Genomic DNA, 26,523 nt, shown 5'->3' on the forward strand with positions numbered 1-26,523 from the left:
TTCTCTTAAAGAATGACTTTATTCCTACTAAGGCACAGCCAATCATAGAGTTAGGATGCATCTGCATTTCTCCTCTTCAACTTGATCCAGATGCCATTAGTAGGACGAAGAATCAGCTCTCCTGCCAGACCAAGTTCTTCTCTTTTCTGGTTGCATTCTACCCAAAAATGCCTCAGGATGCATGAAAGAATTACCTTTTCTTCCATCATGGCAAACCTTTGACCTTCAAATTAATATAAATAGCATAACTTTAATTACAGATATATCTCAAATGGGAGAAACAACAGGTTCTATTAGAGGGAGCAAGGGATGTTAGATTTTCACAGTAGGCCCTGCGGGAAGCAGTACCACTCATGATGTTTCCTAATAATAAAGATTCTTGAGTGCCCTTCCCTGGTCCCACCCAGTGCATCTGAATAGCTGTGTGGACAAGGAATCCAGGCCATGCAGCACCCAGATGAATCCTGGGCTCATTGAAGCATGAGAACCACTACTCTAGAATGCTCTCCTCTGGACCTTCAATGCAGTTTACTATAGAGTTACCAGGCCTCATTGCACCAATGCCTGCATTTACATAAATTAAATGCCAGAGATACTAAGCCAAAGTGTTTATAATGCATGGCGGTGTGCAATCATTTTGTTTAAGTACTTCCACTGGTCCTATGGTGAGCATTCTCAGTTTTGGTTTTGAAAAAGGCAATTCTTAAAAGCAATGAAAACAGGTTAAATAAACTAACTGTTATGAATAAGCTTTCTACCATATAAAGTATATTCTACTTCAATCTAAAGATCTACATTTTAAAACTCTACCATGAAACTGGTTATGCTTTATGTTATGGGCTGAATGGTATTCCCGCCCAATTCATCTGCTGAATTCTTAGCCCTCAGTACCTGACAATGTGACTGCATTTGGGGATTGGGCCCTTAAAGAGGTGAGTAAAAGAAAATGAGGTCCTATGGATGGGCCCCAATCTAATCTTAATGAAATCTTTATGAAAAGAAGAGATCAAGCCCGGGCTGGGTGGCTTAGTTGGTTGGTATGTCATCCCATTCACCATAAGGTTGTGAGTTCAGTTCCATCAGGGCATATACTTAGGTTGTGGGTTAGATTCCTGGTTGGGGCATGTATGGGAGGCAACCAATCAATGTTTCTCTCACATCAATGATTTCCTCTCTCTCTAAAAATCAATAAAAACATATCCTTGAGTGGGGGTTAATTAAAAACACACCCACACCCACACACAGACAGAGGAATAAACTCTTTCTGTGAAGACAGAGGGAGAAGACATCTATCTATAAGCCAAGGAGAGAGGCCTCAGAAGAAACAAGCCCTGCAGACACCTTGATCTAGGACTTCTGGCCTCCAGAATTGTGAGAAAATAAAATTCTGTCATTTAAGCCACCCAGTCTGTGGTGCTTTGTTACAGCAGCCCTAGAAAACTGATATTCTTTATGACAGTCATAGTAAAGTGGGGGAAAAATAAAACAACTAGTTTTTTCACAGACTTGTATCTGAGACACTACATCTCAAAGACACTATGGTGAGAAACCCCCTGCCGTGTGCATCTGAAAGGTCAAACCGATTCTGATGGATACAAACCTATACAGTTTCTGGGTCCAGCAGAGAAGGGCACATATGCATATGGATGGCGTCCCATCGAATTCTCGGGAAAGAACCGCTCTGGCTTGAACTCCTCAGGGTCAGGGAAGTACTTTTGGTCTCTATGCAGTGCGTAGGGAATGATGAGTATTTGAGAGCCTTTCACAACCTTGTATCCCCCTGTCAGGCAGTCAAAATATCATGAGAACAGAGCAAGACAGACACAGAAAAGTCCACTCTCCCCACTACTTTCATGAAAGAATTCTCACCAACATCACAATCTTCATTAAGTTCACGGGCAATTATAGGCACAGAAGGAAAAATACGAAGGGTCTCCTTAATAACACACTCCAGATATTTAAGTTTCTTCAGGTCTTCTAAGGTAACAGGGCGATCAGAATTCCCTGATCAAAGTAAATACATGAAATAAAATAAATGAAAGAAGTATTTGGGCTTGGCGGATAAGACATCAAAAAATAAATATTATAACATCATTACACTGAATGTTAAATACCAACAGCTAAAGTAAAATTCTTAATAGTATAGATAATCAAAATAAAATGAGACAATAATGCTAAGTAAAAAAAAAAAAAAGATACAAAAGGTCACATGTTGTATCATTAAATTTGGAGGAAGTACTCAAAGAAGATAAATCCATAGAGACAGTGTAAATGAGGTGCTGCCAGGAGCTGGAGGAAGAGAAAATGGGGAGTGGCTGATTAATGGTGCAGGGTTTCCTTCTGGCTGCTGAAATGGATTGGAATTAGACAGAGGTGACAGTTACATAACTTTGTGAATGCATGAAACTCTAAGTTTAAAACATTTAATTTTGAATTCTCAGAGTCTCTTCAGAAGTGAATCTTCTCCTGGGTCAGCTTCTTGGACTCTCCCCATAGCCTGGCCCCCGAAAGCCCTCCATTCCCACCTCAAAAAGAAATCCAAATGGCTTCTTGGATGTGCCAACAGGAGAAAAAACACAGCACGAAGCAACCGAACATACTGAGAACAGACCAACTCAATGAACAAGCCAGTGAGAAGATTCTGAAGGCGGACATATAGCAAATCCTGCCAACCATTGTTTCTCAGAAGAGGTAGGAATTGATGGCCTAAAACCCAAATTTTCAACCAACAACATTTGCAACCATCTCTATGCCTGCACTGCTTGGGGAGATGCCTGGAAAGGCACTGTGTTATTTAACCAGAGTTGAAGTGACAGAATTGAGAAGTAATAAATCAGGTCACAGAACAGATTTTCATTGCGATGAAAACCTTTCCTTGGAAAATAGTTGCACCCAAAGAATTTCATCTGAGTGCAAGCTGTGATGCATTTTCAAAGTCCACGAAATATCTGGCAAGAATTCGATGAAATGTTCACAGCCAATGCAGGATAAAGCCAGCAGGAAGAGGCCGAGAAACAAAAATCTGGTTTATGGCCATTCTGATGCAGGTGCAGATAAGCTGGGAGAGATCATCGAAGGTGGTATTTGCCAAAATCCAATTCATTACTACTTGCTTCCTGATATGGAAGATGAAGACTGGGATGGAGAAGAGAAGAAGATGATGATGGAGGGGGAGAGGGAGAGGATTGAAAGCTACCAAGGAAGAAGCTGATGAGGATGAAGGAGATGGTGACTAAGGAACACGGATGGATTCCAACCTTCTTTTTAAAAGTTTCCTCCAGTCACTGGGAGCAAGTTACAGTCTGGGTTTTTTGTTTGTTTGTTTTGCTTTACTCTTAGGCTCAGTCATTCTGCTCTTGAAGTCTTTTCTCTCCCTTACATCCTGGTTCTCAACTTATTTGGGGGGAAATACCTTGGGCAGAATACAGTGGGAAAACAATCTCTAACGCTTTCTGTTCCAAATTCACTTTTTTTTTTACTTTTAAAAGTATTTTTATTTTTTCCCCTTGATTTTTACCTTTTTTTCTTTATTGATTAGGGTATTACATTTGTGTCCTTATCCTCCCATTGCCCCCCTAATCCCCCACTCATGCCCTCACCCCCTTGGTGTCTGCATCCATGGGTTAGGCTTATATGCATGCATACAAGTCCAAATTCACTTTTATCCCTTCCTAATAAACTATATGGAATCAATGCCCTGTGCTCTGTGGGAAAGAAAAACCTTTTGCTTAAATTGCTCCGCTAGAGGCTGGAGCCCCAGCCCGCGCAGTAGTGCACAGAATTTCAGCTTGTTTCCTCCTTTCTCTGTACACTGATCACACAGATTACACTGTGTTTCTGTCAATGTGGACAGTTAGCATTTACCAACATATACCTGTCTACTTTCTCTTGAATGGAACATTTTTTAAACTAAAAAAAAAAAAAAATGGGTTTATAGAAGGACAAAGGGTTTATAGAATGACATGCTTGGGTTAGTTAAGTCGGCATTTAAATAACAAGGCTTCCCCTTTGGTATGTTTAATTGTGATGTTTAATGGACTTGCTTGCAGTTTAAGATGATACTTTTAAAATAAAATTCTCTCCTAATAATGGCCTGGGCCCTGCCACTCAATGGGAGAGTAGTGGTCCTACAGAATCTTATTTTGAATCGTCACTCTCTATTGTAATCTTGTTCCTGTTTATTGAATTTTTTTTGTTTCACTGGAAAGAAGAGATATTGATCAATTTTAAACATTAAAAGTGTACCAGTTGCTTTCTTATAATGAATCTAAATGTGAAGTTTACCTAAGTAAAAAAAAATAAGAAAGAAAGAAAGAAAAGAAAAAGAGGAATGAATACTTACATTTCAATTTCCAAAGATCAGTTGCTCAAAAAATTTTTAGAACTAATACTGGGGATAGAAGAGAAGTGAGGCACAATTAGCAAAAAAGCAAGAGAAGCAGCAGAATAAAAATTTTAGCAAAAATGGCGTCAATTATGTGAGAACCAAAAGCATTTGTGACACCTGCATTGGGCTAGAAATTGTAAAAAACACAAACATGGGAACACATTCCAAAAGACCCTGGGTTTCTAGAATACCCAATTTACCCACCAGAGGCAATCTGAGAGAAATACAAAGTGATATGGGAAAAATGAAATGATGACAGAAACAGAGCCCAGAAGTTTAGATCATCTCCATTCTATAAAAAAAAGTCTTCGCTCTTGATATGAAAATTCAGTCCTCACACCATCTGGACATGAAATTACTTTTCCAACTTTACTTCTCAGTGGGTTCTAACAAATGTTCTGAATTCCACCTGTCCTTTGATGCTTACTATTATCTTCCACCTTCTCCACTCTGCCATTGTGCAACTGGAGCCTCTCTTTCCAGAATGTCTTCCACCTCCTCCTCTTTTCCTTTATTATTCCTTCTCCACTTTGCACTAGGAAAATACATCAGATACCACTTTGTTGGTTGGCCAACTCAACCTTTACCTTTCTTTTCCCAGCCATCGGAAGCCATATGGCATCTGATTAAACAAAGAATTAAGTTGATGGCACAATGCACAGTTCCTTTGTGGTAGGCTGATCGTGACCCACAAATAAATCATGTCCTAATCCCTAGAACCTTTAAATATTACCCATTTTGGGGAAGAATAATATTTCCAATAAAATCTTTTGAAGATTTTATTAAGGATCTTAAAATGGAGAGATGATTGTGGATTATCCAGGTGGGCCATGAATGCCATCACGAATGTCATGATAAGAGAGAGCAGAGGGAGATTTGACACACACCCACAGAAGAGAAAGTGATGTGAAGATGGAGACAGAGATTGGAATGATGTGGCCATAAGCCAAGGTATGTTGGCAGTCACCAGAAGGAATGGATTCTCCCCTCAGGCTTCCAAAAAGTGCACCCCGGCCAACACATTGATTTAACTCAGAGATACTCATCTGGGCCTTCTGGTGTCCAGAACTGTAAGAGAATTAATTTCTATTGTGCTCAGCCACTCAGTTTTCAGAATTGGTGACAGCAGTCATAGGAGACTAATATTATCCTTCATCCCTTCCTCCCCTTTCTTCTTGCCTTAAAGATAAACATGAGGCCCAGAACAACAATCAAGAAAACAAAATCCACAATGATGAAAATGACAGAGAGAAAAAAGAGCAAGCCCGGGATTCTCACAGCATCCCTACAGGCATCAGCCTAGGACCCCTTACCTACAGGTTACTGGTGTACAAAAGAAATGTATGTCCCATCAGCTTAACCCACAGCAATCCTATATGGAACAGCTCTCCTTGACCCGCTAACCAGCTTCACCTCTCCTCTCTGCTCTCTGCTAGCCCCTTCTTCCTCATATAGCCCAAGCACACAGCCATGACTTGATACTTTATACACAGTGTCTGCTTCACCTATGAAGCGTGTGCTCCTTGAGGACAGTGACATTTATCAGTGTAGCCCCCGCATCTAGGCCGGTGCAGTCACATGCCAAGCAATCAGCAAACGCCCGTAAACAAATGGATGAGGTCTTGCAAAGGACATTAGGCCTGGAAGGGGTCCCATATGGCAGCATTCCTGCTTATTACAGTGTCTTTAGAACAGGCCCAACTGCACATTCTTAATGAGCAAGAATGGCATTTGCTTCAGTGACTTGGGACCTTCAATGTAAGTAGTGAAGGGACCATACATACCAAACACTTCATCCAGTTCATTGTCTAATTTTTTCTGGACTTCTGGATAGCAACCCAATAGGTACAAGGTCCAGTTCATTCCAGCTGCAGTTGTATCATGGCCCTACAAATGTAAGAAAAAAAAAACAGCTTAGAAAGCCGAGTTCTATTGAGAAGGTTAGGGATGTTAACTCTGTTTTGAATTGGCTCTGGATTTGACAGCGGTGAGGTGACCCCAGACAGAACAAGTTAATTTTATACAGTATGTTACCTCAGTGGGGAACAAACCAATGAAACAATCCCTTCAAAGGGGATGCCTCTGGGTACAGGGACATTCAATACGACAGATCACATATTTGGTGAGATGGCTGGGCTGGGCTAACAGGAGGCATTCCGAGGGAACTCCGTGCACTGGACTGTTTTTAAGGGAATAAAAGTATGACTTTCCTGAGCCAAGTGGCCAGATCTGCACTTCTCCACTGTCCCCCATTTGTACAGTAGGGCGAACACCAGGCAGCACATGGGTGGTTCTGAACAACAGTCTCCACATCAAGAAGTTGATAAATACCCCATTTAAACCTTGCTGAGTTTGAGGCAAAAATACCATCATTTTGTGGAAAGGAACTCAATTATTCTTCACAAAAAACCCACGGGAGCCTGGCTGGCGTGGCTCAGTGCTTGAGCATCGACCTATGAACCAGGAGCTCATGGTTAGAGTCCTGGTCAGGACACATGCTTGGGTTGTGGGCTCAGTCCCCAGCAGGGGGCATGCAGGAGGCAGCTATTCAGTGATTCTGTCTCATCAATGATGTTGCTGTCTCTCCCTCTCCCTTCAATAAAAATATATTACTCTGAAATCAATAAAAAAAATATATTTTTTTTAAATCTCCGTGGGATACATGATACTGCTATTCACATTTTAGAGATGACAAACTGAGCCCCCAAAAGATGCTAAATGACTTTCTCAGGTCCCAACAGCTTCATAGAAGGTGGAGGCAAGAGTAGGACCCTTGGATTTCTGATGACAAAGCAGAGTCCACACTCTTTACCTCGGGGAGCGTGGAGGATCCGGGTGAGGAGAGTGCAGCTCCAATACTGATGCTCACACCCTGGATGACCTTATTCTCTGTCCTTTCAGTGTCTTTAGGCATCAGCCCCTTATTTCCTGTGCTCATCTCACCAGGACACTCCACACGCAAAATGGTAAGTTCTTCAGAAAAAAAATGTATTTGAAAAATAAAAAATAATATTATAACTCTTACTGGTCCATTTACCCTATGCAACACAAGTGACCATTGTAATATTTCATCTCCTGGAAGAAGTCTCTGAAGCACTTGTTTTAGCTCCTAATTTGAATTGTTGAGGACTTTTCTGCAATTTTAAAAAATAAGTTTATAAGTCTCTGATGTTGGCATGATTGTATTTTCTCACATTTGCAATTTCTTTAAAGAAATGACTCTGAACTCCAGACAAAAGCTGGCCCATGTCACTCAGTTGTTTAGCAAAGTCATAGAGGACGTGCTCTTGCTAAACAATTCTAATAGCTTCTCTTGAATTTGAAAATGAAGTTCCTGTTTTATTTTTTTCTGTGACCCAAAGGCAGCAAACACAAAGCACAGAGCCAACAAGTGCATTGGCGGAACTGCGCAGGGCAAGAATCAGCCAGAACAGGAGCATAAAAGGCCTGGCACAGACATAGAAGCATGGAACAGATTGTCTGTTCCATCTCAGAGGGAAGGAGAGGGTGGGTGTGTGAGGAAGTGGGAAGAGATCAACTAAAGAACTTGTATGCATATATGCATAACCTATGGACACAGACAATAGAGGGTAAAGACCTGGGGTCGGGGGCTGGAGCAGGCTATAAGGGGTTATTGGAGGAAAACGGGGGACATATGTAATACATTTAACAATAAAGATTTAAAAAGTAAAAATAAAATGAAATTTAAACATAAAAAATAAAATAAAAGGCCTGGCAGCAACAGCCTGCATCCTCTTATGGAGGAGATCAGAATATTGTAGTTATACATCCTATGTCCTCTATTTCATGGGTAGAAGGGAAAAATTAGAACTTCAAAGAATGTTAGAGCTGCAAGAAAGAGATCGTTAGTCTGGTTGTTTTTGTGGAAGTGAGAGGTTACTGGTGGAAGATGGATGTGTATGTGCAGGTGTGTGTGTGTGTGTGTGTGTGTGTGAGTGTGTGTGTAAGTGCATGTGTGAGTGTGTGTGTGTGTGTGTGTGTGAGTGTGTGTGTAAGTGCATGTGTGAGTGTGTGTGGGGGGGGGGTGGGGGGGTGTGTGGGTGCAGGGGCCACTTCAACATCAGATACGAGCCAATATCTGTTGCACAAGAATGTGCCAGGCACGAAGGTTGGTGCACATTAGAAAACGATTCACCTAGTCCTCAGAGCTGTTCTGTGAGGCCCGTGCTGTAACAGCGAGGACACAGAAGTCCCGAAAGGGAGAGGGGGTGTCCGAGGTCACACTTCTAGTATAGGTCAGAGCTGGGATTTGGCTCCACAGCCCACTTTTTAGTGAATTGGATGTCCATTTTCTGCATAATTTCTTTTCGATAAAGTGATCTGCTTAAAATAGCAGTTTAAAACCACTGATAGAGTCCACCTTTCCACTTTCCACGCAGGGGGCTGTGGCAGAGATCTGCAATGACTGGGCCTGTCTCGTCTGGCCAGTCAGCACAGACCTGGGAAAAGTCAGGTCTGTGGACCCTTCGCACCGCTTGCTTCCTGCTACAGGGCACAGATCTTCCTCCCTGGGGAGGCACTGCACCCAGGCGGCTGTAGGCAGAGCAAACACAGTGCATGCAGTCTGCCATCGAAAACTGATGGCTTTGCCTTTCCTCCATTTCCAGGTTATTCCACATACTGCCTCTTAAAACCATTGCTTAATTTTTATTTGGTAAGCCACATGTTAAGAGCTTTTCTCTTTATAATATTTAATGTAGTTAAAATTATCTTTGCAAAAGAATCGTCTTTTTGCCCAGCCGGTGTGGCTCAGTGGTTGAGTGTTGACCTATGAAGGTGGAGGTCACAGTTCAATTCCTGGTCAGGGCACATGCAGGAGGCAGCCAATCAATGATTCTCTCTCATCATTGATGTTTCTACTATCTCCCTTTCCCTATCCCTTTCTCTCTCCTTAAAAAAAAATCAATAAAACTATATATTTTTTAAATTTGTCTTTTTTTAAATGTGAAGACGAGCAATCTCCTTAGAATCACAAACTGGTTAAATTCTCTACTAGAAGTAGCTGGGAAGATGGTGGCTGGCAGGATGGAGGTTAAGGAGAGGGTGTGAGTGAGTGAGGAATAGACCGGGAAGTGTGTGACGTGTGTAGAGTGTGTGGGAATGAATGAGGGACAGTTAAAACCGGCAGGAGTACCAGAGGCTGGCAGACCAGGCTTTCCTGGACAGGGCGCCCCTATCACTGCTGAGGGCACTCCCTGGGCTGTGGGGCTCGGGCAGGGCGCCCAAGCCATCTTGAAGGGAGAGGGGTCTCCTCTAGGAACTCATCAGCACCACCTCCCAGGCTGGTCTTGACACCTCCTGCGACCCTGCAGCCACACCAGCCAAAGGCCTGCTGCCTCGCCCGCAGACCTGCAGACCGTAGGACATCTACCTCCAAGGGCGGACGGCTCCTGCAGCAGTAAGTGAGACTTTCCCCTCCCCGGCTGCGGACCTCCGGACACCATGGTCACGTCGATCCAGTGCACGGGCACCCTGAGTCACCAGCCCAGGCAGAGGGTTCTCTGGTGCCTCTGTGAGCGCTGCTGGGTGCGCAGGTATCCAAACAAGGCAGCAGGGCCCTGGGAGTAGATACTAGGACTTCCCCATTCCTGGCTGCCTGCCTACAGACACCGTGGTCACACAGTTTCAGCACACAGGTCCCCTGAGTCCACTGCCCCAGCAGGCAGCTCCCGGGTGCCTCTGAGAGCACCTGCTGGGCGCACTCATACCCAACCAAGGGAGAAGACCCCGGCGGCAGAAACTTGGACTTTCCCCTCCTCCAATGCCAACCTCCGGACCTCCAGTCACCACAGTTGCACTGATCCAGCGCACAGGCCCCAGCAGGCAGCTCCCAGGTGCCTCTCAGCCACCACAAGACATGACCCTGGCTGCCAGGATCCAGTAACCATGGTAGCACTGCTCCAGCACACAGGACCCCTCAGCCCACCGCCCCAGCAGACAGCTCTGTAAGCCACCACTGGGCTTGTGTATCCAACCAAGGGTGCAAATCCCCCAAAGGAGTTACTGGGACTTCTCCCTCCCCAGGTCAGTGGCACAACACGATCATGCAGCTCCAGCGTGTAGGTCCCACAAGCACATACCCCCAGCAGATGGCTCCTGGACCCCTCTGTGAACTGCCATTGGGTGTGTGCCTCTACAACCAAGGGCACATGGCTCCCTCAACAGGATCCATGACATCCCCCTCCCAGCTGCCTACCTCTGGACACCTTGGTGAGTTACTGAGGACCCGCCTCTCCAGACAAGGTCACATTGTTTCAGCCACAGACTCTGAGATTCCCACAACCCCAGCTGCTGGATCCTGAACCCCCTAGTCATTCAGAGAGGGAAATCACTTTGGCCAGAGTCCCACTGCCTCAACCACAGACTAGGGACAGCCGCCCCAAATTGTCAGGGGCTCTCGGACCCTCGTAGTGAGATAAAGAGTGACGCTACCCCAGCAAGAGTCACACAACACCAGCCAAAGTCACAGTACCTGAGCCTCAGGCCCCGAGATCCCTTCCAAGCCCACGGACTCTAGAAACTCACAATTAGCACATACCACTGAGACCCCAGGCAACCCTTTTCACAAGATCTGGAACCACAATCACATCCACAACAGCTTACACAATGAAGCTGGGGGTGAGTCACATTGCCAATCTATGATGAGACTTCATCCAAGAATAAGAAACTAACATTCAAGACCCAACTACATCAAGAGAACCCAAATAGCTCAAGTAGGGGGCTCCACTAGAACACCAAGCCCAGGAGATTTGAGACACTGCACCATTGGGTCTCCAAAATCACCAACTACATAGTACCACCCCCAAAGGAGCCTGGGTAGAAAAGCAGTTGGATCTAAGACATAGAAACAATTAAAACATTACAGCAAAAAATGGGCAGACATAAAAATAATCCCCCGAGGAAAGAAAAAAAGGATCACCAGAAAGGGAATTAAATGAGATGGAGGCAAATAACTTGTAAGAGGAAGAATTCAGAGTAATGGTTATAAGGATGCTGAAACGTCTGGATGACAAATACACACAACTGAATGAGAATTATAAGAAGCTGAATAAGAATGCCGCCAACATGAAATGGAATCAAGAGGAAATGAAGAATGACCTAGCTGCAATAAAGAACATAATGGAAGGCTTCAACAGCAAATTTGGAGAGGCTGAGTACCACATCAGCAAACTGGAAGACAAGGTAGGAAAAAACACACAAACACAGCAGCAACCGAAAAAAAAACCTTAAAAAGCAGGAGGAGAGCCTAAGGGAGCTTTGGGACAATACAAAAGGAAACAACACTGCATAATAGGAGTGCCAGAAGGAGAGGAAGTGGAGCAAGGAATAGAAAACCTGTTTGAAGAAATAATGACAGAAAACTTCTCTGATGTTGGGAAGAAAAGAACCCATACAAGTCTACAGCTTTTTCTGAAGAAGAAAGTTGACCTGGTATTTAATTAGGGTCTTAAACTTTGTAATTTCTAACTACAATATAATGACTCTTCATCATTTATAAGAAGCTACTTCAAAATGTGGTTAGACTTTTAAAAAATGCTAAAAACTTTTTAAAAGAATTCCTATAAATTGATTTTTTTAGTTAAAAATAAATTGAGAACAGATCATCCCTTATACCAAGGATCCCAACATATTTTAAAAGGAGGCTACAAATAATCCTACTATTTCATGTTATTTCTAATTTTACTATTAAATGCTTAAACATGTCTAAGTATTAGTGCTGGCTATTTCTTCATCCTTAACAGTTTTAACTCCCAAGATTAAAAACAACAACAACAACAACCAAAAAACATTTTCTTGTTATGTACCAGGAACTGTAATTTGTTTAATGATGATATCTGAGACTAACATGACAACACAAAATACCTCAAACATGAAAGTGTCCACTTCTTCTCGAATAGCCTCCAGGCTTAGCTTATTCCCTTCATCATCCATCACATTTAAAAGCAGGTCGAGAAAAGCCTTGCGTTTTCTGTTGGAGAGGGTCGTGCCTTTGTCATCACTTTTACCTTCTTCATCTCTCTTTATTTCATTGGCCCGTTCATTGATGACCTGTATGATTTAAATGATCACAGGCTTTTGTGTGGAATTTGATATGGCCTAATAATCCATTGTCCTGTGAAAATATACTAGCTTCTTTAACTGATTTTTTTCTAAGCCTTTCCTATTCTGTCTCACTCAACAGGAACTTAGAGTTTTGTGAAAATTTGGTAAAGCTTTCTATGAACATTTTTAGGGCGTTATTTGACAAGATTTTTAAAAACAAATTTAATGAAAGACAAATACATAATTTCTAAGGACTATTTTTGCAGCCTTTCCAACCTGGGAATAGAGTGGTAGTCTCCTGAATAGGGCCCCAGCGAGTTGAAAGAGCTCATGAGAAAAAGTTGGGGTGGTGGAGAGAACACAATCATTATATAATAAACTAACTATAGGTAATTCTAATTACGTGTTGTATTGGAGAAAAGAATCACCCTGTATGCTTGCCATTCCTTCTGCCTAGAATGCTATTGCCTCAGAAGCCAGCATGACTAACTTCCTCCCTAGTTTTAGATCTCAGTTGCACAATGTCACACTGTCAGGGTCACTGCTACCCTAGTCCCTAGCACTCACTCTCTTCCTAAGCCTGCTTTACCATTTTTTCTATTTCACTTACCACCTGGCATTGTATTTGTTATTTAGTGACTTTCTCCTCCAACTTCAATGTAGCAGCAAATTTGTCTTTATTCATTGATATATTTCTAACCTTAGAACACTGCTTGGCATTTTAAAAATGTTCACCAGGTATGTGTTGAATGAATAAAAGAATGAAAGCCCATGAGCTTAATTTGGTTAAACTTTTCAACTTTCTCCTCCTTTCAGGCAATTGTCCAAACCTGCTTCTGCTTTGCATGAACAGATCCCAAGTTCCGTAAAGACAAGCACCATGTCCTCTCTTTGATTCTTGGTGGAACCCCTAGTGCCTTGCACTCAGTATGCAATTTTTGATATTATCCATCCAATTTGGAATTCATTCATTATTGATACTGATATTAATGCATGAAATTTGAAGACAAGTGTAATTATACCCATAAAATACAAACTGTTCACTGTTCACCTTTGGCCAGGCAATTATGCTATACTCCACTGAGGGCAGCTCACTCCAACATCTCAGTCATCTAACTTCTAGGGACTCTAACCACTTTATCTAGAGGCAGTACCTCATTGTCAGGAAGCAATGCCATCATATTTTAAACTAAAATTTACATCAAAGGATAAATATAATTACATTTTTATCTGTACATTTAAATTATAATGCATGTTTTCAATTAAAGCTTGCCTTTTCATAAACATACTTTTAACACAAAGACAGACTATATCCAGAACCTTACTGTTTCCTTGTCATTAAAAATTAAATAGTAATATCTAGTTAATTTTTATCTTTTCCAGTTTAAGATACTGCTACAAAGGCCCTTTGTCTCGGAAAACCATTGCCTAACCCAAACATTTTTCAGAAAATTTTTATAACAAAGATCCCTGTGTCTTTATTCTCTTAGCATAGCACCCAGTTTATTAATAAACTATCATAGCTCATATCACATGTTGTAATTATTTATTTATAGTCAACCTCCCCAGTAGACTAACCTCCCCAGAAGGGAACATTAATGACTGGGTATATTAACAAACATAGGAGTCATGCACTTATAAAAGTTGTAGAAAGTGATAGTGGTAGGGGTTGCACAACATTGTTAATGCCCCTAATGCCACTGAATGGTACACTTAAAATGGCTATTATGATAAATTTTATGTTATGTATGTTTGTCCACAATAAAAAAATGAGGACTTACATTGATGGTAAAATTATGTAAGGTCTTTAGGTTCCTTTTGTGGTCCCATCCATCTTTAAACAAAAGGTACAAAACATCATGCCAGAGCCAAAACGTCCTCATTCTTCGATGTAGCAAATCACTCATACTGTAAACAGGATGCAAATGTATCAGCTGATATATAAAAATGTGCATTCCTTGAGTACCTATTTGGTGCCTGGTCTCAATGAGGGTAATATGTGGCAACGATGATAATTCGTCTCAGCGGCTACTAAGAGCTCTATGCTCAGCAATGAAGGCATGGGTTATTACACATCCTAGGAAGCTCAAAAATTAAATTGGTCCTTCAGAGGAATGAAGAACCCATTCCAAAACATCCTTATTAAATGGCCATCTGATCTCTCCTTCTGTTTCTCCAGGAAGTGTTCCAGACCTCCCTGAGCTGCCTGTAGCTCTTATACCGCAGGGTGGGATGAAATCTGCCTGTTTAATGTCCACACATTTGCTTGATCACTCCTCTGGCTATCCTCTTCTCCAGTAAAGTGTCCCTCTGTCACATCCCTGCCCCAAGGCCCTCCCGCAACATTTCCAGTGATGGAGCAGAAAGACCTAGACATGATCTTCTCTTTAAGAGCAGCTTACAGGCCAATTCTGCAGAGTGGCTTTTCCTGGTCACTCAATCTGTGGGCCCTATTGCTGTTTTCTTCTTGAATATCAACTTTACTTATTTCTTTCTAGAGGCCCAGTGCATGAAAATCATGCATGGGGGGGGGGGGTCCCTCAGCTTGGCCTGCACCCTCTCCAATCTGGGACCCTTCGGGAGACCCCTTGGGGGACATCCCTCTCCCAATCCAGGATTGCTGGCTCCTAACCACTTGTCTGCCTACCGGCTTGATCACCATCTAACCACTCCCCTGTCGGCCTCATGGCCCCCAACTGCCCTCCACTGCTGGCCTGATCACCGCTAACCACGTCTGCCTCGTACCTACCACCGTAGCTTTGTCTGGAAGAAAGTCAGATGGTTGGGAGATGTCCGATCTCCCAGTCTAATTAGCATATTACCCTTTTACTTATTTGTTTTGATGCTTGTCTCCCTGTTATTCTGTTCTGTGGACCACTATAAAACTAGTCAGTATCTTGTGTAAAGAATGGCAGATTATATATGCTAATATGTGTTAAACTGAATTGGCAGTGGACTTAAAGACAGAATTCCTCAAATCAAACCCTGGCCCTGCCTTGTAATAGTTGAATAATCTCAAGCAATTTTTCAAAGTAAATATGACTACTTCAATTAAAAAATAATACATACTCAGTGCAGAAAATATGGGAAAAGAGAATTAATAACAACACAAACAAGAAAGAGAAGCACATAACACAAAACAATATCAGAGCTAACATTCTGAAATAATATCTATAAGTTTTTTACTGAATAATTTTTTATACCTACTGGTTGTCATGCTAAAAATATTGTTTTTATCTTTATTTTATCACTAAGCATTATAATGTAATTTCTCAATGTATCATAAAATAATTATTTGAAATTATAACATAGCCTGGGTGTGCCATAATTCATGCAATAAATCCTCTACTATTAAAATACATGCGTAAATGATTAGGTTGATTTTTAGTGCAATATTTCATTGTGAAACAATGAAAAAGATACAACACAGACAAAAAATTATTAGCGATATTTTTAAAGCTTGAATCAATAACAATTTAAAACATAATTAGAAGGGCTCCGTTTACCTATAAACTGCACGGACATACTCAGAATCATCATTAGTCTGAGCATCAATATTCTTGCCCATAGCTGTCTCTGCAAAATATGGGTGAGAAGCAATTATTCAATTCATACACATGCCTTGTGTTTATTTTCCAGTGGCAAACACTTCAAAAAAGACATAAATAATTATATATTTTAGAATTGTTCCTTTCTCCTTTCACTCTTGCACCTTTAGTTTCTCCTACTCCCTGTTCATGCTCCTTCTTCCCTCTGACCTTCCTGGCAGGTTGGCTCTGCTCCAAGCCCTAGCAGTGGGTACTGCTTCTCAGGAGCCTAATTTAGCAGAAGGACCAGCCCAAAGAAGCCAATATCCTTTCTAACCCCTTCATTTGCCTTCCCAGTGAAATGTTATTTTCTATTTGGGCCATTGTATGTTTACACTGTAGCTCTAGAAACAAATCCATGAGACTTACCACAGATGATATCTAAGGCACAAAGAGTGATGTAAGAAAAGCAGTTAAACTTTTCCCCGTCAACATGTTTTTCAAGCTTATTAACCAATATGTTGGCTTGTTCATTCATGACATCTAAGAAGTCTTCCAGAATGGTAAAATGGAAAGAGGGTGTTAACATTTTTCTCCTGGAGCGCCATTTGTTTCCAGTACTAGAAATACAAGACATGGTTACAAAGAAGAGAAAAGCAACATCCAAAGCAAGTAAAGCATAGTCAAGACAACAAATTCTTCTTAATTACAGATTCCCAAATGCTTTGGTCAGAATGACAAGGGGAGACTCATATATAGTTACAGGATGGGCATATTTTAGATATCCTTCTATATCACTAATATTTAAAAGAGCACTCAACAAAATTGAAAATTTTAAGAATTTTTCTAAATTTCTAAGTTCTGAGTTTCCAAAAATGAGAAATTTCCCCCTTTTATTCAACCTTAACCCTATGAAGATCAAGGAGCTCCATGAGTCTACTTTAATCTCTAACATCTTCGAATTCTCCAAAGCCCCCACCGAAGTCCTGCTTTCTCTTTCTCAGTTGATGGGGTCCTGTTGCTGGATGGCAGCTCAAGGACTGAGCTTACTGTGCTCAGCTTACTTCTCTGAGGATGACTGCCTTTTTCCTTGAATTTTCAAGATTTCCCTGCTCAAAACTCCCCTGTGCCATACTGCTTTTATACATTGGGACTTTCTAACTCTCCGTGGAACACTGGTGATCATCATTATTGAATATCATGGCTGGAGATTACTCTACACCCTGGGTTCCTGTCTCTCACAGGCCCATTATCACCCAACCTTTCAGCTTCTCACTACTATCCCACAGCACATTCTTGCTACAGGAAAACTACCCCGTGTCAATGCCTGACATAAGTTACGCACAAGACAACTTTACCGATTTACACTGACTTACCTGGTAAGAAGTCCTAGGCCAAGCCATGGTTTTAGGAATGTGTACAGATAAGACTTGTCAATTTGCTTTGAGCTAGTTAAAATTACCTTAGAAAGAGAGAAAAGCATAATGAGAGATAGAGATATGAAAGCAACCTTAATTATAAGAATACTGGGCTAGAACACAACTACTTTCTAAAGTAACATTTCATAACAATTACTTCTTGGTGGTTCATTTGCATTACTATGACTCAAAGAAATTCAAATAGAGTTTGGAGCATACAACTGTCTCTCACTCTTGGAGACTAGCTGGAGTTGATTGAAAGGAAAATATCCAAGATAATTCCCTGACTCCTGCCATGAATTAGGAGCCAAGTGGAGTTGTTTATTCTGAGGGTAGGAGTGAGGGAAGAGAAGGTGGGTGAAGCAAAGGATGACCAGATTTAGGGAGATGAAAATCACAAGTTCATGATCAGGTAGTTGATTTGGAGTCATTCAAGTTGCATAGTCTGAAAGCAGGTATGAAGCTCAGGATTACGGCATATACTAGGTACACATTTGAATGTCTCCAGGATATAAGTAGCATTGGGAACCACGGGTATAATTAGGTTGCCTGGAGCCAAAGTAAAGCAGAAGGGATGAGCATATGCACAAAATGCTTCTCTGGATCTTGCTGCAGTTCCCTACTTTGGACAGATCTCTATCCACATGTACTAAACCCACTTATACTAGGCCAGCAATGGCTGAAATCCCACATGTGGCCCTCTCGCTATCTCCTCTGGACCAATAGATTGGGCAGTGTGGTACCAGAGACACTCTAAGAGTTGTACCACAATGAGTAAGAAAGATGTACCCAAGCCAAACAACCCTAGGAAATGCTGCTGTTAATTTTGCTCCATGAGGAGGTTTGCTTGTCCCATTTTTACTTCCTGACCCAAATCCTTTGTCATCAAACCAAAATACAATACCCCCAATGTCATGATAATAAGTAAAAGAAAGGTAAACAATTTTGAGGAGTAATTTCAAAAGAGTGAATTAACAATATCTTCCCCATCAATATCAGATTAGTGTTCCCTTTTAAAAAATTAACTTAAAATAATAAAAGTAGAATGGATACTGTGAGCATCTTAAGGGAAACACTTATATTTTATTAGTCTTATATTTGTGTAATCTTAAAACAGTGCCTTGGCAGATGATATGAGCTCACCTTGTAGAATAATTTATTTATGGTTCTGTTCAACTGAAGATTTCCCAAAAAAGGAGGACAAATATATTACTTGATACCAAGTGTGTATAGACATGTAGAAGCTGCTATTCTTCCCAGAACTCAGACTATATTTGGAAAGCATTAAATGGAACCTTCACAGCCTTAGATTTTTAATGTAATCCTCATTGTATTGAATTCAATTAAATATAAGGACATATATTTGCTGTTTATTCTGATGATATTCTCACATCATCATATATACAGTGGAACATTGATCATAGTCACCATAGACTCACCTCTATAGTTTCGGCTTTATACATGGCTATTGCTGGTACTGTGCCAAACCAGAGTTTTAGCATTGGCACATGTCTGTTTTCTTCAGTGAAATGAATCAGGTGCTGGAAAAACTCTAGGAGAAATTATTGAATTTTAAATAAGTTCTTTACTGTGTCATTTTTGGGTTTTTACTCTTTTTACTTTGGGCAACTCACTCAATACCTCCCAGATCTTTCACATCTTGAAGCTAAACCACACATTTGTCCTTACTAAATTATTAATGAATGAATTATGAGGCTAATTTAATTATGAATGATATATATGCAACAACCTGGTTAACTGAGAAATGCCAAGCACTGTGGATGTTTGTGGTGACCTTATCACATGCCTTCCCCAAGAACACCGAGGTTGTTCAGTTTCTCCTGACCTGCTTCAGGCTACTCTTCTATAGAAAGGGATACCTGTCCCAACTCTCCAGCCCTGGTAGATAGATGCTTCCCTCTCACCCTCTCTAAAACAGTATTGCAGTTCTTCAGCAAATTGAGATTAGAGCTACGATATGATCCAGCCATTCCTCTTCTGGGTATTTATCTGAAGAACATGAAAACACTAATTCAAAAAGATATATGCACCACAATGTTAATTGCAGCATTGCTTACAATAGCCAAGATATGGAAGCAACCTTAGGTGTCCATCAATGGATGAATGGATAAAGAAGATGTGATAATATTAGCAGAGCTGGCATGGCTCCGTGGTTGAGTATTGACCCTGTCAGGCCATATGCCCGGGTTGTAGGCGTGGCACCCAGTGTGGGGCATGCAGAAGGCAGCCAATCAATGATTCTCTCTCATCACTGATGTTTCTCTCTCTCTCCCCCTCTCTTCCACTCTGAAATCAACAAAAAATATATATATTTTTAAAAGATAAAATATTGTCATTTGTGATAACATGAATGGATCTTAAGGGTATTATGCTAAGTGAAACAAGTCAGACAGACAAGGACAAAAACGGTATGATTTAACTCATATGTAAAATATAAAACAAAAACTAACAAATGCACAAATATAGCAAAATAAAAACAAATTCAAGGATACAGAGAACAGAATAGTGGTTACAGAGGATAAGGAAAGTGGAGAGAGGGCAAAGTAGGTAAATGGGGTTAAACAAATGGTAATAGATGGAAACTTGACTTTTGGTTGTGGGCACCCAAAAGAGTATACAGACATCAAATAATACTATTGCACACCTGAAACCTAGATAATGTTATTAACCAATGTTACCTCAAGAAAAAAAAATAATTTTATAAAAACTCTTCTCTTTTACTAATCTTTCAACTTCTCAAATGTCTCAGGGCCTCTACAGAACCTCTTCTCTTTGCAGAAAACTCTTAATCTTACAGCTTTTTGTCTAATAACACTTACTTATTCTTCAAGTGTCATCTTAAATGTGATTTTGCTGCAAAGTCTTCTCTGATATTCTTAACAGGATTTCTGGTAATATAACTTCCCAGGTTGGCTTCCATTTCTAGTAAGGGCACCAGATCTCAGTATTTTTAAAGACTGTCCTACAATAAAATAAACCAATTCTCTTTGGAGAAGTCATTGATTTTAGGTCCAGCTCTCAGAGAAAAGAACTGGAAATGGTTAGACAGAGCCCAAGTCAAACAACATTAGGACACGGGAAGACTGGCTTTCTAATTAGGTTAGGAAATGAGGCACTCTCCTGAGATTGCTGGAAAAATCCAGGGAGGGAGGGATAAGGAAAGCAGACTATCTGGGAGGCATGTGGTACCCAGGCTTCTTCTAGACAAAGGGAATGTCCCTTGATAGCAGCAGGACTAATGCCCACAGCACTGTGAGGCTACTAATAGAGATGACACCTGAGATTTTTTTTCTCTTTTTTTCTTTTTGTTCTTTTTTTTAAATAAATCTTTATTGTTCAGATTATTACAGATGATCCTCTTTTTCCCCCCTTGAGCTCCCCTCTACCTGGTTCCCACCCCATGCCCTTACTCCCCGCCACTGTCCTCATCCATAGGTGTAAGATTTTTGCCCAATCTCTTCCCGCACCCTTCACACCCGCTTCCCGCTGAGAATTGTCAGTCCACTACCTTTCTATGCCCTTGCTTCTATTATATTCACCAGTTTATTCTGTTCATCAGATTTTTTTATTGACTTAATTTTTAGATTCACTTGTTGATAGATATGTATTTGTTGTCCCTTTGTTGTTCATAATTTTTATCTTTACCTTTTTCTTCTTTCTCTTCTTAAAGAATACCCTTCAGCATTTCATATAATCCTGGTTTGGTGGTGATGAACTGCTTTAGCTTTTCCTTATCTGTGAAGCTCTTTATCTGACCTTCAATTCTACATGATAGCTTTGCTGGGTAGAGTAATCTTGGTTGTAGGTTCTTGCTATTCATCACTTTGAATATTTCTTGCCACTCCCTTCTGGCCTGCAAAGTTTCTGTTGAGAAATCAGCTGACAATCTTATGGGTACTCCCTTGTAGGTAACTGTTTTTCTCTTGCTGCTTTTAAGATTCACTCTTTTTCTTTTGCCCTTAGCATTTTAATTATAATGTGTCTTGGTGTGGTCCTCTTTGGATTCCTCTTATTTGGGGTTCTCTTCACTTCCTGGACTTGTAAGACTATTTCTTTCAGCAGGTAGGGGAAGTTTTCTGTCATTATTTCTTCTAATAGGCTTTCAATATCTTGCTCTCTCTCTTCTTCCGGCACCCCCATAATTCGGATGTTGGTACGTTTGAAGTTGTCCCAGAGGCTCCTTACACTATCTTCATAATTTTGGATTCTTTTTTCTTTTTGCTCTTCCGGATGGGTGTTTTTTGCTTCCTCGTATTTCAAATCTTTTACTTGATTCTTGGGATCCTCTAGTCTTCTATTGGATCTCTGTATATTATTCTTTATTTCAGTCAGTGTATGCTTAATTTCTGACTGGTCCTGTTCCATTTTTTTTTCATATTCTCATTAAGATCCTTGAAGGTCTCACTAAGTTCCTCGGAGGTTTGTAGAAGATTCTTGAGTAACCTTATAACTGTGGTTTTGAACTAAATCCAGTAATTTGCTTTCCTCCATTTCTTTCATTTGTGACATGTTTCTTTGTCTCTGCATTTTGGCTGCTTCCCTGTATTGATAGAGTGGCTTTGTGTGGTCGGTGTTCTATTGAGCCAGTGGCTCAGCCTCCCCAATCACCTGAGGTGGACACTCTTGGTGCACCCCTTTGTGGGCTGGGTGCACAGTCTTGCTGTAGTTAAGCCTTGATTGCTGTGGGTATCTCTGGGAGGAAATGACCTCCAGGCCAATTGACTGCAAGACCCAGTGTCTATAGTGGAAGGACTGCTGCACTGGAAGCACCCTTATGGGGCAGGACTTGCTTCAGTGGGGCTTTGGGACTCAGAGTCTGCCTCTTTAGTGTGTCACTATGGATGTGAGGAGTTGAAATCTGGTATGTGACCACTGGGTACACTGGCTCCTGGATCTCCAAGGAGGTGCAAATTCAACCACTGTGTGAGTCCACCCAGCAGGAGCTACTGCGAGATCTGCAGATTTCTTCTCTTTGTTTGGGGGAATTTTGGAGCTCTCTGACCCAGCTTCAGTTTGTTAGGTTAGACTCTGCTCTTGGCGCCTCTGCACCTCCTACCCAGCCTCAATGCGCTTTTTTGTTTCCTTCTAGTTTAGAACTTCCACTCAGCCAGCTTTCCTGTTGTTCTGGATGATAGCTGTTTTGTCTTTTAGTTGTAGTTTTAATGTGGTTGTGGGGGGGGGGGGGGGGCAGCACATACAGGTGCATACCTTATGCCGCCACCATGGTTCTCCACACCTGAGGTTTTGATGGGGTTTTTTCATATGGGAATTTGGACCCCAAGGACAGATTGACATAGAATAAAAAAACAAAAACCAAAAAACTATTAAACTTTCCAGCTCTTTCTCGTGCCAATAAATGTTCACATGCTCTACTACTCCTTCTCCCATCCTTCAGTTTCCCCCACCCCTGGGCTTCAGGGAAAGCTGCTCTAAGTGCAGCGGGAGAGACACTAAAGCTCAGGGATGTCCATTGTATGTGATACTGAATAAACAGTAATAATTATTTATAGTGTTTGCACATTTGGGCACCTCAAAACCTAATAATGAATCTTCTAAAATGGCTAACATTCATTCTGTCATGTTTGTTTGCTGTGGAGGGTAATTAAACATCAGACCAGAGCTAAGGGTTATCCATGCCTTATGTCTTTTATGCCTCACCACAGTCAGATGAGAAGCACTATTACAGAAGTTAGTGAACAACTGAGGAAGTTGTGCACAGCTAAGTAGTTGCACAATATCACAGCACTGGTAAATATAAGCCTGGCTTTGTACCCGAGGCACCCAGACACACAATGTGCCATCTTCACCATTACATCACACCGATTCAAATTGCCTTCCAGTCAAACCATTGGCTAAATTGTTGTGAAAAGAACTAGGTCAGATCAACAGTGTCAAAATATATGTATCATGGCCATAAACACTGCCTTGGTCTGGTCTGACAGAGGAGACAGGGAAATTACAATCCATGGTTTGAAGGCCTCAGGTAGGCCCAATAGCAGGGAGCAGCTTGGGAAGACAGGTGTTGGCAAAAAGGACTGAAAAAGCAAAAGATAGAGTTCAACAGCCTAGTTGGAAGTCAGTTGCAATTCTCCAGGTGAGACTTCTGTGGCCAGAATGTGAATAGTAGCCACACAATGAAAGGCACAGCCTCTTGTACAAGACAGAAGGGTATTGAGGATGGGGAATATACCTTTAAATGTCGTCCTATGCCTTATTTTGGTGAGTCCAATGCTGGACACAAAGGAGGGCCTCAAATAAATGCATGATTGACAATGAAAAAATGGACTCAAACCAAGTTCTGGACAATGGTCTAGAACAGCCGTGGGCAAACTACGGCCCGCGGGCCGGATCCGGCCCGTTGGAAATGAATAAAACTAAAAAAAAAAAAAAAAATACCGTACCCTTTTATGTAATGATGTTTACTTTGAATTTATATTAGTTCACACAAACACTCCATCCATGCTTTTGTTCCGGCCCTCCGGTCCAGTTTAAGAACCCATTGTGGCCCTCGAGTCAAAAAGTTTGCCCACCCCTGGTCTAGAAAATGCACGCATTAAATGTAATCCTCAAAGTAACTGTAATATAGTGACTTTTACAAGTAAAGGGTAACACACTCTAACTTAAAGAGTTTTAAACAACTTGTCAAATTCAAAATGCCAGAGGCTAAAACCAACAGTAGTTAGCTTATTAATGCAAAAAGAGACCTTGGAAGGCCAACAGACTTTGGTATTCAACAGGGCTGAAAGTCAGCATGATACTGCCCTGCTGCTTGCTCAATGGCTCAAGGCAATTATCTAACCTGATAATCCTTATACTGTTTACCAAACTTTACCTTTTCCTGCCTGTATGCATTTCTAAAGGGAAAATGTGTATTCAAGTGAATAAAAAGCAAACGGGACCCAGAAGTCCCTGTGCCTCTCCAAGAGAGAGGTCGTCATCTGGCCCCCATGCCTTCTAAATTCATATTTCTTATATAGTATTTTTATTTGTGCATTGGCCCCTCCTTCAGATCCCGAACCTCTCCACAAAGGTTGCGGCATCAAACAATTTTGTTACAAGCAGAAAGGGAGCAAAGGTTGGTCTCATGCCCAGATCCAGTAGTTGTTGATGCATTAAGAAGTCCCCTTGAGAAAGATAATGTGTTATCATTCTCTTCTCTCCGGAAGTAACTATAAGGAGGATTACTTTAAAGAATCCAGTAACTCAGTTTGTTTTAAAATGGATCTTATTCACTAGAGATTTCATTTCTTAGGAAAATTCCCCCAAAAGACTATAATGAGATTTCTTAAGTAGATCGTTTCCTGTTGGGAGGAGGGGTCTATATTTCTACACCATTATTTTTTAATATTATAAAGCCTTTGGGTAGAAGGGAAGATTAGCTCTGCCTTTAGTGCTCGCCATGATGATGTTTACAAATGTAGTTTTCATATATCAAAACCTGCTGCATCACTTGCAGCATTAGTCGCATTAATGTTTGGTTGGTTAAAAGTTTACTGGGATTTCTTCTGCCAGAAATATTTTCTGTATTTTGGTAACACTCTCCCATGAGGCCTCATGTCTTCCTGTGAAGTTGAAATGACAGCATTATTTTTACTTGGAGAAAGGAAAGTGGAAAAGAAATAATCCTTTAAGCTTTGGAATTGATGTTCGGTTTATAAAACGTCTTCAATTAAACTGAGGGTTGATTGGATTCTAGTTCTGGGCTCATTTTAAAATATGTCATTTGGGGCAAATCTTTTCAGTTCTGTGTATCTCAACTTATCCAGGCACGAAGATGAAGTGCTAAGATCTAACTCACCCTCCCTCATGGGGGATGCAAACATCAGGGACTTTTAGGAGCTTTCTAACTTAAAGTGATCCCTCTCCCCCTATCATAACAAAACATAAAGCTGTCTCTTCAAAAGATGATTTCAATTAAAAAAAATTCACTCTTTAACAAATAAGAGTTCTGAAACTTGCTGTATGACTCTTGGGACAGGCCTTGGTGAATAACATCATAATTCATCTTGTTATGCAACCTCCTTAGAAGGGCCAAGGAGGAATGAAAGTTGTGGTCAAGTCTTGTGATTTCTGAAGTGAGAAGCTCTGGTCTCAAGTGCATTTCTCGTCCTCTATTTGAGAGAGAGAGAGAGAGAGAGAGAGAGAGAGAGTGAGAGTCAGTCTAAGTTATAATTTGTGTCTGCCTTTAGGACTTTAACAGTTAAGACAGAAGAAAAACCAGGAGGTGTTTTTGTTGTTGTTTTTCTTATTAAATATATTTTTATTGATTTCAGAGAGGAAGGGGAGAGATAGAAACATCAATGATGAGAGAGAATCATGATCAGCTTCCTCCTACACGCCCCCCACTGGGAATCGAGCCCCCAACTCAGGTATGTGCCCTTGACAGGAATCAAACTCATGACCCTTCAGTCAGCAGGCCATAGTTCTGTCCACTGAGCCAAGCTGTCTAGGGCTACAGGCGGTGTTTTAAGATACCAGCAGCCAGGAGTTGGGAAAATGAGAAGAGAAAAAGGCAGAAGGACGGGAGTTTAGAAACACTGCACTTATGTGTAATGAAATCTGGAGAGAACTGGGAACCCATTATCCAGGGGGTGATAGAGTAGCCCCGCACCCAGCAGCCTGCATCTCCAGTCCTGATGCTCCAGGCTGGTAGGCAGGAGGTGCTCAGGACCTGCTCCCCTGCCTCGGTTCCCTGCAAGGGGTCCAAAAGCCCATGGCGGGGATGTGGCCAGCAGTGCAGTCCCTTACCTTTCCCTCCTCGCTCCAGGATCATCGTGTGTCCCACGAAGGGGTAGGCGCAGGGAATGGTGGGGATGGGCCTCATTTGCAGCCAGTTATGCGCATAGCTCGCCATCATCTGCAGGAAGCTCAGGATGAGGGTGGCGCCCGCCAGGGTGATGGCGCTGAGCGCGCCCCAGAGCAGCAGCTTCTGCCCGACGTGCACCAGCCAGACGGCCACCATCGCGCCAGCGGTCGGCTCTGGGTGGCGACTGGGACACAGAACCTTGGGGCCCGGTGCTTGGGGCCAGGGCGTGGTCCAACCCAAGCCTTTCAATTGCAGGGCCTGGGAGGAGTCCCGACATTCCCGGGGGCGGGCGCAGCGGGC

The 26,523-nt window shown here is 41.7% G+C and overlaps 1 protein-coding gene across 4 annotated transcripts; it reads right to left on the minus strand.

Moving 5' to 3' along the window:
* LOC139005918 (cytochrome P450 4V2-like) lies at positions 1–26,459 on the minus strand. 4 transcript variants are annotated; one of them, XM_070408229.1, is made up of 11 exons: positions 26,166–26,459; positions 18,836–18,948; positions 17,355–17,440; positions 16,408–16,598; positions 15,958–16,027; positions 14,233–14,359; positions 12,272–12,457; positions 6,172–6,274; positions 1,870–2,004; positions 1,601–1,780; positions 1–223 (listed from the first exon to the last, which is right to left on the minus strand). In XM_070408229.1, the coding sequence occupies exons 1-11, from the start codon at positions 26,377–26,379 to the stop codon at positions 51–53; spliced, it is 1,578 nt and encodes a 525-aa protein (XP_070264330.1). In that variant the 5' UTR covers positions 26,380–26,459; the 3' UTR covers positions 1–50. The 4 variants fall into 4 exon arrangements, with proteins under 4 accessions (XP_070264330.1, XP_070264327.1, XP_070264329.1 ...); XM_070408226.1 differs by lacking the exon at positions 26,166–26,459 and adding an exon at positions 25,377–25,495; XM_070408228.1 differs by lacking the exon at positions 26,166–26,459 and adding an exon at positions 21,063–22,601.
* Positions 26,460–26,523: the final 64 nt, after the last annotated feature.

This window comes from Myotis yumanensis, unplaced genomic scaffold (assembly GCF_028538775.1).
Source record: "Myotis yumanensis isolate MYYU_CA2020_CCGP unplaced genomic scaffold, mMyoYum1.0.hap1 SCAF_3, whole genome shotgun sequence".
Taxonomy (NCBI): domain Eukaryota; kingdom Metazoa; phylum Chordata; class Mammalia; order Chiroptera; family Vespertilionidae; genus Myotis; species Myotis yumanensis.

Excerpts from the sequence above, each read along its gene's own strand:
- LOC139005918 (XM_070408229.1), bottom strand. The coding sequence starts at position 26,379 with ATGGTGGCCGTCTGGCTGGTGCACGTCGGGCAGAAGCTGCTGCTCTGG. Across the intron at positions 16,599-17,354 it reads GGCCTAGGACTTCTTACCAG|TACTGGAAACAAATGGCGCT; the intron begins GTAAGTCAGTGT and ends TTGTATTTCTAG. Across the intron at positions 1,781-1,869 it reads TAATGAAGATTGTGATGTTG|GGGGATACAAGGTTGTGAAA; the intron begins GTGAGAATTCTT and ends ACTGCCTGACAG.